The sequence below is a fragment of the Mustela erminea genome, chromosome 1, assembly GCF_009829155.1.
Source record: "Mustela erminea isolate mMusErm1 chromosome 1, mMusErm1.Pri, whole genome shotgun sequence".
NCBI classification, from domain to species: Eukaryota; Metazoa; Chordata; class Mammalia; order Carnivora; family Mustelidae; genus Mustela; species Mustela erminea.
The window spans coordinates 80,090,414-80,103,239 of record NC_045614.1 but is presented as its reverse complement, the minus strand read 5'-3'; the positions used below and the strand labels follow the sequence as shown (position 1 = coordinate 80,103,239).

Sequence of the window (12,826 nt, the reverse complement as noted above, 5' to 3'; positions counted from 1 at the left end):
TTAATTCTTACTATTATGTACCAAGTTTTGCATCAAATTAACTGTAACTCTCTGAGAAACACTGTATTAACCCATCCACCCACCCAGCCAGCCATTTATTTAACAAACATGCATGGCCCTAATGTGTAAGACACTGGGTACAAACCTGAAACTGCATTAACTTTAAAGGTATTTTGCACTGCTGTCTGCAGATTTCCAGCAGAGCTGCCCCAGAGGCTCCCATTTCACCAAACCTTTCCTCAGAGCAGGAGCCATCTTTCCATGTTCCATGTTCTGTTCCACTACCCTCATGGAATCACGGAGCATCTTTGCTTTCTACTTTGTCTCCTGGCTGGCTAGCCCTTGCTTCCGGGGGATGGAAGACATGGAGTCCTAAGTCTCCCAACTCTAAAACACTGGGGATGCTGGAGGACAAGGGAAACAGAATGAGCACTAGATCAGAGGTATTAATTCAGAAAAGGAGAGAGGACATGATGATAAGGGACTCTGGATTTCCACCATCTGGAGGTCTTAGGGCAGAAAAGGGGGGCAAAGCAAGTTTCAAATATTTTTTCGGACTCAGAAACTCCTGAAGCTAAGATATATTCATTTTTAGGCCTAAGTCTGGACATAATTCAGTTTCCTGCACAAGTCACTAGCTAAACTTCCTTGTCCCTGTCCTTGTAGATCCAAGTTTTTAGTAGCTGACATAACCTTTCAGTCCATAATTAGAACTAAAACTCTTGAAGATGTAAATCACTAGGAAAGGGAATAGATTGGCATAATGGGTTTCAGTCAAAATTTTAAGCAAAGGGGCAAATACACTGGCAGTCCACAGTGTTTCAATTGCAGAGTATTTAAAAATCTCAGCCAGCTTTTAAAACTGGGACATTTCAGGTGAAATCCAGATTTCCTGCTTCATGTGAAAAATCAGAAGACTTGGCAATAGTGAGCTCAAATTCTCACAGGGTGAAAATCAACTGAACTGAGAAGGGCCACACATCTCCTAAGAAAGAGACATACTTTCGAATTTACTACAGTCCCTACCACTTCCTATTGTGACCCAACTCTACAGCTAATTGTCACTTGTCATTTATGTTTGTTTATGCTTGCATTATGTCTTTTTATAAGTAAAGAGATATTTCACAGATTTTTAATTTTTGTCAAATGTAATTCAAGGAAAAGGAGAGAGAATAAATTTCTTTATGAAAGTTAAAAATGTTTTTTATTGGGACGCCTGGGTGGCTCAATTGGTTGGACAACTGCCTTCGGCTCAGGTCATGATCCCGAAGTCCCGGGATAGAGTCCCGCATCAGGCTCCCAGCTCCATGGGGAGTCTGCTTCGCTCTCTGACCTTCTCCTCGCTCATGCTCTCTCTCACTGTCTCTCTCTCAATAAATAGGTGGGGTCTTTAAAAAAATGTTTTTTATCATGTAACATACATACAATATGTGTGCTGGTTGAAAAGTTTAAATTAAGCAGTCCTTATTAAACAACTGTGGCTCTCTCTGATTCCTATCAGCTCTCTGGCAATTGTAGGCATTGGAGTTTTAGAACTCTGGTACTAATGAGGTCTTTTCCCATTTTAAAAGAAGGGATGGGTTGGAAAGCAGGAAATTAAAGTGTATTAGAAGAGTGCGGAATGGGGGGGGACAGAAAGGGTCACCAGAAATGGGTACTAGTTGCCTCTCTTTTTGCCCCGAAGTCAGCTTATGGCATTAGGCTTATACAGAGGTTCCCACAGTTATCTCAGATCCTGCATGTTTGAGAAAAAAATGGGTGCCTTTTCTTTATCTGAAAATCCATTCAGAATGAGATTTAGGGTTATAGCTCTAAAAACATGGACTGTCAGGCCTTCTTCCCTTGATAAAGGGAAGGAACATTCCCATTTGTCATCAGGACAGCATCATGGTTGTTAAAAGTTCTATTGGTGTGTGTGCAGATATACCCTGCTGTCCTAATAGATGAGCACTTCACAGAGTGTGAAGTGAAGCAGGTGATTGCCTGCACGGTGTTTATCATCAAGCTAGAGTTTACATAAATAAGCATATGTGAGGAAGAGAACCCAAGTCCAGACTATAGGAATGATCTATAACACATATATGTAAGTACTATAGTTGCATGTATGTATATGTTCAAGTGCACTCCATTTTGAAACAATTTGGTATATAAAAATCTAGACTTTTCAATATGAAAAATGAGGAGGGATTTTCACATTCCAAAAAGATCCCCGACTTCAGATGTTCTCTTAATATTATGTTCTTTTAATGTAACGGTTCTCAACCAGGGTGATTTTCACTCCAGAGGGACATATCTGGACAAACTGTTGATTATCATAACAGGACAGAGCAGTTGTGTGCTACTGAAATATCATGCATAGAAGCAAGGAATGCTGCTAAGCATCCTGCAAGGTATAGATCAGCCTCCACAACAATCATCTGACCCCAAATGTTCATAGTTCCAAGGTCAAGAAACTCTGGTTCAATACACATTATATAAAAAAATTTTAAAGGTGGTTTACAGGAATGATTCAGCACTATTGTATAAAACAAGGGAAACCTGTTTTTGAAGCCGGGGCCAGTTGGGAGTCGGGGTGTTGGAGAGAATGTGGTGCTGGTTAAATAGAAGAAGATGGTGGGTTCTGAGCTGAGTAAGTGACCTGAGGTGATACGGGCTGAGAATGGCAGGGCACATACTGGGGTATAGCAGGCAGTAGCTGGTAGCTAGAAAAAGCATCACTAGTTCAGGCAGAGGGAGGGGCACATGGAGAAATCGGCCTAGATTTCTGGAAAAGAGAGTATGGGCAGAAGTACAAAGCCAGAATCAAAATTTCCCTTTAGGTCAGGGAAGCCAGAATCTTCCCTGTGGGTAAAGAAGAGTTGGTGGTGTTAGTGTTTGATCTAACAGGGCATGGAAAAGGTTTTGGAATTTTAAAGAGGAGCCCCATTGTGGGTGTGGAGGGCAGGTATCACAGCCACTAAGTGACTGGAATTCAAAGAAGGCTTTGTGAAGGGAGGTGACTGTGGAGAGAAGAGGACAGCACAATACAGCAGGAAGTATCTGCAGATGGGGGGTGGGGTCGCCACTCAAAAGCACACATCTCCAGCAGAACAGGAAATTCTCTAAAGCAGCTAGTACAGTACAAAGGGTGTGGAGATGAGGGTGGTACCAAGGACAGCGCACGGAAGTTCAGCCTTCATGAGGGTCTGGAAAAGGAAGAATACAGACACTAAGTGAGCACTGGTTCTTAGTATGAGTACAAGAAGATAGGGGTCATAAAAGCTAGACTAGAACAGATGGTAGAGTGGGAAGCAACAGGACCTCAGACTAAAGGCACCTGGATACCGAGTGCTAAGAAAAAAAGCTTTGAGTTTGTGGGAAAGTATTTACTCATCAAGGGATGCAAGGTGGCAGATATAACCCCACATGCGAGAAATAAACGGCACCAACAGTCCTTCACAAGCCTGGCAGTCATCTGACTTCAGGTTCTCATCATGCCTTGGACTACTGACATTAGCTTTCATCGTGAGGAATGATAGCGGGTGCTCTAGGATAAGGTTAGTGAATCCAGTGAAATTTCTGGAGGATGTGCCTTTGACAAGGCAGGTACCTAACCCTTGTCAAGAAAAGGACAGAAAAGTTAACTCATGCTTTTGTCTGTGCTTGGACAAGGTTTGCAAGCTACAACTGTTCCCTACTTTGCTTCCAGTTCTAGATACTGAGAGGACGCACTTTTACTTAACCTTTTTAGCAGCAAATGCATTTTGTGTTTAAAAAAAAAAAAATGGTTCTGTTGTTTTCTGGAGTGATATTATCTCTTAATAGTACATGGGTGGCAGTGTCTAATTTGAAATCCTAACCTTACGCCAGAATCCCTACAATTACATAAGCATTATAGGAGAATCTTCAGTTGCATGAACTTCTCAAGTATTATATTTTAAAGACATAATGCCTACAACACTTAGTGGATTGGGTAGACTAATCGTAAGTGTTTAAATTAAACACATTCAACTAGAGGGGGAGAGAAGGGACGGGGAGAGAGGGGCAGAAGGAGAAAGAATGAGGGGGGGAGAAGTCAAGGGAAAGTGGGGGGGGCAGGAGAGACAAAGAGGAAGAAGAGGGGCAAGAAGGGAAGGAGAGGGAAAAGTTGAGAAAAGAAATGGAAATAGTGTGCAATCATCTCATCCTTAGGTGTGTGGCTGGAAGAGATTGTGTGGTTGGGAGACTCATGAATCTTACCCGCTTTTTTGGGTTTCTTTCCTGCCTGCCTCTCCAGAGACTGAGTGTGAATCTAGGGCTTAAGGGTACCTATTTCTCGGAACATTTTTTTTTTTTTTCTGAGCAGACTTTGGAACTGTCCCATGTCCAGCTCTACTGTATAGCATCTGTTCTCTGACTTTGAAAGAGGCTGAGGAAATTCTGATTAGAGATCATATTTCTTTGGGGCTTTACTCTTTTTTTTAATCCAGTCATCTTGATGTGGGTCACTTCAAACATCGCTCACCTTACCATTTAATTTCCATTTCTAATGTCTACATGATTATTCACATACATTGGATTCCTGTCCCTGAGACAGAGGGGCAGCCGAAGACAGAGTCAGAAAGGACAGTTTGAGGTGCAGTTCCTGCTTTGGTTATTAATATTTCTCTCTGGACCACCAATAACGCAGCTTTAGAACAAGAACACGTGCTATCAAAACCCAAACTGAAGAGGACCCCATCTCCTTGATCTGGACTCAGAAAAACAGGAATTTCTTATTCTCTTGGACATGATAACCAGCTCTGATGCAAACGCACTACAGACTTTTTGGATGTGCAATTCCTGTAAAGATGGTGCATCGAAGGTCAAGCAAAGAATCCCATGGACGGGGTTGCACAGGACAGACACTCCAGGGAATGATTCTATTTAAACAGACCCAGAGGCTGACTGGCAAAGCCACCTGCAGGGAAGCCAGTCTTAAGCTGTTGCGGGACTTTGGAATGTGACTGGAATTTTTTATGGAAACGGCTAGCAACCCCCTCTCTCTCCCCGCAAAGAAAAGAAACGTATTGAAAAAGATACCGACTTTTAACTATGTGGGAACTATGGTCACAAAGGAGAAGACACAACACACTGGTTGCCGATTCCCTCTGCCTCCAGCTGATTTCCAAACACTTCCCTTCCTCCTGAGCTAGGGGCTAAGGTGAAGGTAGTGATCAGAACTGGCTGTGATAGCTGATTTTCATATAACAAATCAAGGTGAGGTTACTTGAAAGACATAAACATAAGGAGCTTGTATCTGAGTGATGCTAGGCCTCTTTTTATATGTCTCTAACTTTTAAAAATTAAAAATGTGTTTTTCTCATCTTCTATATGAAAAAAAAAAAGACAGACATTACATTCTGCATTTCACCTTCCCTCAAAGTGAAAATGATACTGGCTCTGTACCCCACCCTAATTCTTGAAATTTTAGCTTAAATTCGGTTCAATGAACTGAATTCTGACTCTTCGTTCATGCCCTCCATGCTTCAGGAACTTGCTAATATTTCTCCCTCCTGGCTACAAACATAAAAACACACAAAAACAGGGCACCTGGGTGGCTCGGTGGGTTAAAGCCTCTGCCTTCAGCTCAGGTCATGATTCCAGGGTCCTGGGATCAAGCCCCACATCGGGCCCTCTGCTCAGCGGGAGCCTGCTTCCCCTCCGCCCCCCGCCTGCCTCTCTGTCTCCTTGTGATCTCTATCTGTCAAATAAATAAATACAATCTTTTAAAAAAAACCCACACAAAAACAATACAAAGAGGACTCAAAGTCATTCTAAAGACTACTGTTAAGATAACTAGTCTTGACATTGGGTTCTGTAGTCTTCCTTTATTTCATCTATGTGTACTTACAGTACATTTTTTTTACAAGATTATGATCATTTTCTATACACTAGAAAATTCCAATTAAAGGCTAAAGAATAAGCCATCCTTAAGGGAAAAAAATTGACAAAGTTAAGACAGCTGTGTTATTGAAGAGTTTAAAGCGCTACAGTGACAGCAACAGACCCAGATGAAACAATGATGGATTTCATGAAAATAGATAAAAATCCAATCGGAATAATGAGGCCTGCCCCACTGAACACCTGTTTATAGTCTTAATTTTGCCTTAAGAAGATACTACTGATGTCCTCCAACAACAACAAAAATCAATAATGGATCAATATGGATAAACGTGTTGGGTACGACCTTTTGTCCTAAGAGACAGTTAACAGCTGGGTTTAGTTTTACTGGGATTTACTTAAAGACTTGTAACAGTAAATAATGGCGCATTTAAGAATATTTGTCTGCTTTGATTTAGTGAGTTTGGCAGGTGGCCCTGGCCTTTCAATGGCATATGGCTTTGGGAAATTACATCAATATATGCATATAATGTGTCTTAGCCTCTAGTTCAAGCGTCAAATTAATTAGCAAAGAATCTCTGTTTTAACGTTTTAGGAGCAAATATTCTCCAGCACTGCTTGAAGAAAATATCATGAAAAAACAAAAGAAAAAAAAAAAGTAAAAGAGCCTGAAAAGTTTTGCAGGAATTTTTAAGAATAGCAGAATGCCCCAAATAGAGAGATAGGCATGAGTATTATCTTGCGATCCCATAACACCGTGAGAGGCGTGTCCAGACGTGTCTAATGAAGCAATGTTAACTTCTTCTTTTCAAAGATAATTACTCTTAAGTGTAATACTAAATAGAAATAGAAAGCACACATTCGGTCTATCTCAGATGTTCCCTTTAGGGGATTTCTGTGGTGTGCCCTTTGTAATAAATGAGAGAAATTCTGATATTCTTCAAGAGGATGTGAAACTAAATGAAAATACGACTAAGTACTCTGAATATGTGTTCTGCTGTAATTCCGTTCCTACTTCCTATTTGGAAGGTGGAGAACAGCACAGAAAATCCAAACACAGTCCACAGTAACAACTAAACTAGAGTTTCACTTTGAGGTTTTTGTGTTTTTTTTTTGGTTTGTTTTTGTTTTTTTATTTTGATGTCAAAACAGGCAGCTCTTAAATACAGAGCTACATTAAGAAGAGCAAATGATAATTTTTATAGGAACCATAATCAACCAAGCCATACACATTAAGAAGAGCAAATGTTAATTTTTATAGGAACCATAATCAACCAAGCCATATTCTGTTTTAAGATAATTTTACAGAGAAATTCACCTTTGAGGATCCATGGACATCATATTTTTGCAAATTATAGAAATCTGTAAATTTGGTTTCCTATGCAATATCTTGTAGATCGTACACAGAAAAAAACAGTTTCTGGCATATTCAAGAATAGAATAGAATTTAAGCTATTTCCAAAATATCTGGCAGATGCTATTAAGTTCCCTGAATACCACCTGCTTGCTTCTCTTGTTTTATTTTTTGATATAGAAGAAATGTTCCATTGATAGAAAATTACACAGCATTGTAAAGCCACAGTGTCTGTTAAAATAAACGGATATTGCACTTGTTTCCACTGTGGATATTTTGAACGATACTTCTCTTTCCTAAAGAGTTCATTTGACATGATTCCAGACAAGCAAAACTCTAGGGACAAATGGCAATAGAAAGCACATTAGTTCCTTTTTGAGTTTTATATTCTTACAGCTTAATATACTCACAAGTAGATTGTTTACAGTTTTCAGGGATCAGTGAGTATATAAAGATGAACAATTATAAAATCTGACATATCAACATTATACTACCATTAAAGAGATCACTAAAATATTTTATTAGTTAACTAAAATAAACTTTTAATTTGAAATATGAACAAAAACTCAAAGGAGTTTTTAATCTGAACCTGAACTGGGGAGAATTATCCCACTTCAAAAGCCACAGTGCCTATCCACCGAGGGGGAAGCCTTTTACATATTTTCTTTAGCAAAGAAACTGGCCATATTAATTTTGGGCAACACATACACACACACACACACACACACACACACACACACACGCGCACACACACAATGTATATATACATATACAAACAGCTTAAAAAATCAACTCAATCCAGCTCTCATATATGCTTGGAAAAAAAGTGCCTGGAAATGCTGTTGCTCACCGACCCCTTGCAATCACCTAGCAACTTCACTCTTTACTGCTGTTATTAATTTCAAACATTCAGCGTTCAGAGTCAAAGACTTGACAAAGCTGATGCAGACCGTAACTTTGAAACATAAGGGAAACAAACACAGAAACTTTTAACAAATTCAAGTAAAATGGACCCTACCTTTTTTTTGAGAGTACGATGGTGACTGCACTTGAGAAAAAGTAGGCTTTTCTTCAGTGAAATACTCAGGTTGGCTGTATTGATTCAGGGCCATGTCCAAATCAGAGTCCTTGCTTTTCAGCATGTTTCCAGGGTAACTACAGGTATAAGGCTGATTCACTGCCCAGGCCTGTTCCATATATATGTTGTTACTGGGCACAGCCTGAGCGTTGCGACCACTGTAACCCGCACTATCTTCAAAATACGTGTAATAATCAGTGGCCTGCATGTAGCAGTTGCTGCCGGCAGCTGGGCGCACTTCATATACTTCTTGCATACAGTAGTTCATTTTGTGACCCTGGTTCAGTTTCTACTTTACATATACACACACTCCCTGCATGCATTCACCAGCCCCATACGCCCTGAGAGCCGGGCATATACACGGGGAAGCGTCCATCCATACGCATGAAGCGAGAAGGAAAGATGAATAAACACCACGGGCAGCACAGCCACCCCGCCTGCTTTACTTTGGACTAGCACCTGACGGGCTAAAATCCTATTTGGATCGAGGTGTCTTTTGAGCTCTCCTGCCATTCAAACATATTGGAAAGCAGATTTCTGACTATCAAAGGTCTTAAGCTGAGAACGCAGCTAATTCCTGGGGAAGATGGCACCCAGGTAGGAATGACCGTCACCCATCTGGAGGAGTGACAGCAAGAAGGCTCCTGCTCCTCCGAAGCTGGGAAGATGCATTTTATATGCCGTTTTTAACCCCTTTTAACATGATTAGAAAATGATTACTCATTGCGATGTCATTTTGGTTGACAACTTAAGCATGAAACCTTGTAAGGACATCTTAGAGAATATCCTTGGACACACAGAAAATCCTAAAATCAATAATCCGGTTTATTAGCATGACCCAGAGAAAATCCCAGCAATAACGAGCCCGATGACTGACTCCAGAACATTAATCTAGTCATGCGAGTGTTGGTGGTTAAGTCTGTTGAATGTTACCGATTGGCTTTTAATGGCAAGACCCCACCATCGTCCTCATGATACACAGGCTCCACAGGTTTTAGAAACGTGCCAAGGAAAAGCACTTCTGAAAATGCCTCTGGTGTCTGTGAGTGAGCTCTGTTTTCTTCCTTGTAGCAGATAATTTTCTACATCGTTGACACAAATCTACATGAGACCTAAAGCTTAAATTAGCTTTGCTCATTCTGTTTTTATGTTTTGTTTATAAGCACAGGAGAGAGAGAGAGTATGTGCTGGTGCCCTTAAATGAAGAACCCCTCCATTCTGGCAGGTCCTCCCTCCGTTTGTGGAAACAGCACTCTTAGAGGTGGTATGTGGGACACTGTGTACATTTGTCATTTTATTCCAATCAAATTTGCTTTTGAGATTATTTCCAAGCTTAAATGTGATTTAAGTAGTACTCACATGCTTGAGGTTTAAAGACAGTGATCTTTAAGAGGGAAGAGCATTTTCTGTAAGAATCACCGTATCTTTTAACTAAGATGCAAACAAATATCAAATTAGACCCTAACTGCTTGCTAAGATCATTACTAAAGGTTTTTTCCTCCATGTGGTTGACCACGCGTATACCCACTCTGTGCGTGTGTTCTAGATCATGGTTCAGTAAGGGCCAAGGCTGCTTTCTTTGCAGCTAGGGGTTCTTTCTATTTCTTCCAGAGTCTCAGTTTGCAGGGCTGGGACTCAGGTGGTGACATTTACATTTGGGTTCCTGCCGTTACATGAATGTACGACCTTGTTGGTATTTCCCTCCTAAGTGACCACAGACAATGTAATATTGTAATACTCAGCAGTGAGACCTCCTCTTTGGAAATGAAACTCTAGTCAACTGCAACATGGGATTCTGGGACAGGGATATATGACAGAGAAAGGAAGGTATGAATGACAGTCATTCAACAAATACCTACGGGGTATCTGTTAAGTGCAAAGCAGGGAGGCGGTGGGAGCAGAGATTGCTGTTCCACAAGTCAATCCAGCCCCAGCCACTAAGTAGCTCAGTAGCACATGTATTTAATATATTTTTAAAAGATTTTATTTATTTATTTATTTATTTATTTATTTATTTATTTATCACAAGTAGGCAGAGAGGCAGGCAGATAGAGAGAGGAGGAAGCAGGCTCCCTGCTGAGCAGAGAGCCAGACTCGGGGGCTCTATCCCAGGACCCTGGGGACCATGACCTGAGCTGAAGGCAGAGGCTTTCACCCACTGAGCCACCCAGGCGCCCCACGTATTCAATATTTTGAGTCAGTGGGCCATTGACATAAAAGGGAGTCTTTAAAGCTGATGATTTTATTTTATTATTTTGTTTTTAAAGATTTTGTTTATTTGTGAGAGAGATAGAGAATGAGTAGGGGGAGGGGCAAAAGGAGAGGGACTAGCAGACTCCCTACTGGGCTGGAAGCCAGACCTGGGGCTCAATCCCAGGACCCTGGGATTGTGACCCTGGGATCCTGGCCTGAGCCAAAGGCAGACATTTAACTGACGGAGCCACCCAGGGGTCCCGAGTGCTGATGATTTTGTAAGCACAGAAATGGAGCTGCTGATCCAAGGGAAGAGAGCAGGCAACAAATGAGACAGAAGGAGGGAAGAAGCCCAGGCTGACTGCATGGATGTTTAGTAATAAGACTCCTTGAGAAATTGCAACTGAGCTGTAAGACAAGGAGAAGAAGGTTCTCCAAATTGGTACACTTGAATCGGGAAGAAGAACCACTACATCCTGGACAGCAAGAAAGTGACAATAAAGAGTAATGAACATAGCTAACATTCTAATAGTGTCTTCACTTTCTGATTACTCTTAAAATGAATAAAAGATTTATCCGCAAGTGCTTTTAAGAACACATACACATAACATTACAATTAACATTTTCTCCCTGCTGAAAATGTCAAAACATTTCACTGGAAGCAGTGACTATTTTCTGAAAACCCCAGGAAAAAGGATCCAGGCCTTATGTTTTTTGTCTGCTTTCATTTATTTATCTCAAATTTCCCCAAACTAATCTGAAAATTAACCTTTCAATAAAGCAGTTTTCTTTCCTGGCACACACACATGTTTAAGGCCTCTTTTTCTAGTTCGGAGCTGCATGGCGGATCCGTCCAATGCTGCGGTTCTGCCAGTGCATTTCCTGGCTTCCTTTCTATTTCATTGAAGGCACAGATCCAAGCAATTTCTTGCTTTTCACCAGTAACAATATCAACCAAAGCCAGAGTCTCAACTTTTATGCCAAAGGAACACTTAAAAACAACTTCCAGAAATCTCCAAAGGTACTTGGAAAATCAGAGCGCTATTCTGCCCCCAGACTGGATATACACACTGCAGCGAAAAGGGAAAGAACAACTCCAAAACTTGTTTTCCTCAATTTTTACAAAACATGGCGAAGACCCCTGACAGTCACAGGATTAAAACAATCCTGCATTCCCTCAGAAACCTTTGTACAGGAAAAAAAAAAGTTTCAAGGCATATTTAAGAGCTCTCCCTCTCGGACTTTTATCTTTTGGAGAAAACAGTACAAAACTTTCTGGAATGCACTCCTTCTTGTTCCAAGAACGGGGAATGTTCTTTGCGTGCAGCAAGTGCACACAACTCTCATTCCTGTGAGCTGAAAATGGAGTCCAACACTCACACTGAATTTGAAATATGACCCCTCACACCCTGATCCAAGCAATCACAGTGCTGTCACTTGTGATCGATCTGGCATGCTTCTCTGTAAAGTCGATAAGGCAATTTAAACATATTATGTGTCACAAATGAGATGAGCTTCAGTAAGATTGTTTTCTTATTTCCCTGGCTACTGACTACTCTAATTTAGTTACTTAAGGGGAAGCTTGGGAGTTATTTGACCCATAGTGCTTCAAACTGCCTGAAATAAACTTGGGGGGGGGGCTTTAATAATTCTCATTAGGAGTGTGCCAATCAATAAGAATTTATTATGTAAATACATCTCTGTTTTCGGCTGGAAGGAAATAACCTAAAAGGATAAGACTGATGATATTGCTTGGAAAACCTCCTAGGTGAACAACAAACCCTCAAGTCTCTGAAGGAGGAAAGCAGCTTCTTTCAGTGTCTTTTCCTCTGTTTTTAGCTGTTTCTTAAATAAGGCCGCACACTGGCATCACCTGTGCACTTTAAAAAACATCGATGCCTAGGTGTCACGCTCAGAAATTCTGATTTAACCAGGATGGTGTGAAACGTGAGCATCAAGGTATTTTTTTTTTTAAGTTCCTCGGATTATTTCCACAGGCAGCCGAATTTGAGAACTGCTGTTCTACTGGGTGCCCAAGCATGGCCCCTTTTACCAGTGCTGGGCCATCCCCCATACCTGAGTTTTTCTTCATTTGCAGTTTTGATGCCTATTTCCCTTAGTTCTTAAAAATTTACTTTCTAAACCTCGACCTGGCTTCACCTATCCTTGAATTGTCTAGTTGAGCAGAGGGGCCAGACCACAGAGACAGACCAGGGAAGAATTAAATCCAAGGAAGCATGGTGACTATGGCATGGGAATGTGGGAAGAATCTTCCTAGAAAGTTGGGCATAGCGGCTTGTAAGAGGGGACCTGTGAGTTGGCTTTTGAAGAGTGAATGGGACTTCAACGGTGGAGGCCAG

General features: G+C 41.0%; 1 protein-coding gene across 11 annotated transcripts in view; it reads right to left on the bottom strand.

Moving 5' to 3' along the window:
• THRB (thyroid hormone receptor beta) overlaps window positions 1-12,826 on the bottom strand; it is a 381,519-nt gene that overhangs the window by 42,297 nt on the left and 326,396 nt on the right. The window contains exon 1 of one of the 11 annotated variants that reach the window (XM_032329172.1): window positions 8,214-8,832. The exons of the other annotated variants lie outside the window; for them this stretch is intronic. Coding sequence (XP_032185063.1) covers window positions 8,214-8,541 — 328 coding nt within the window. The 5' untranslated portion in view covers window positions 8,542-8,832. Of the gene's footprint in view, window positions 1-8,213; window positions 8,833-12,826 lie in introns of those variants that run through there. 11 annotated transcript variants of the gene reach the window in all.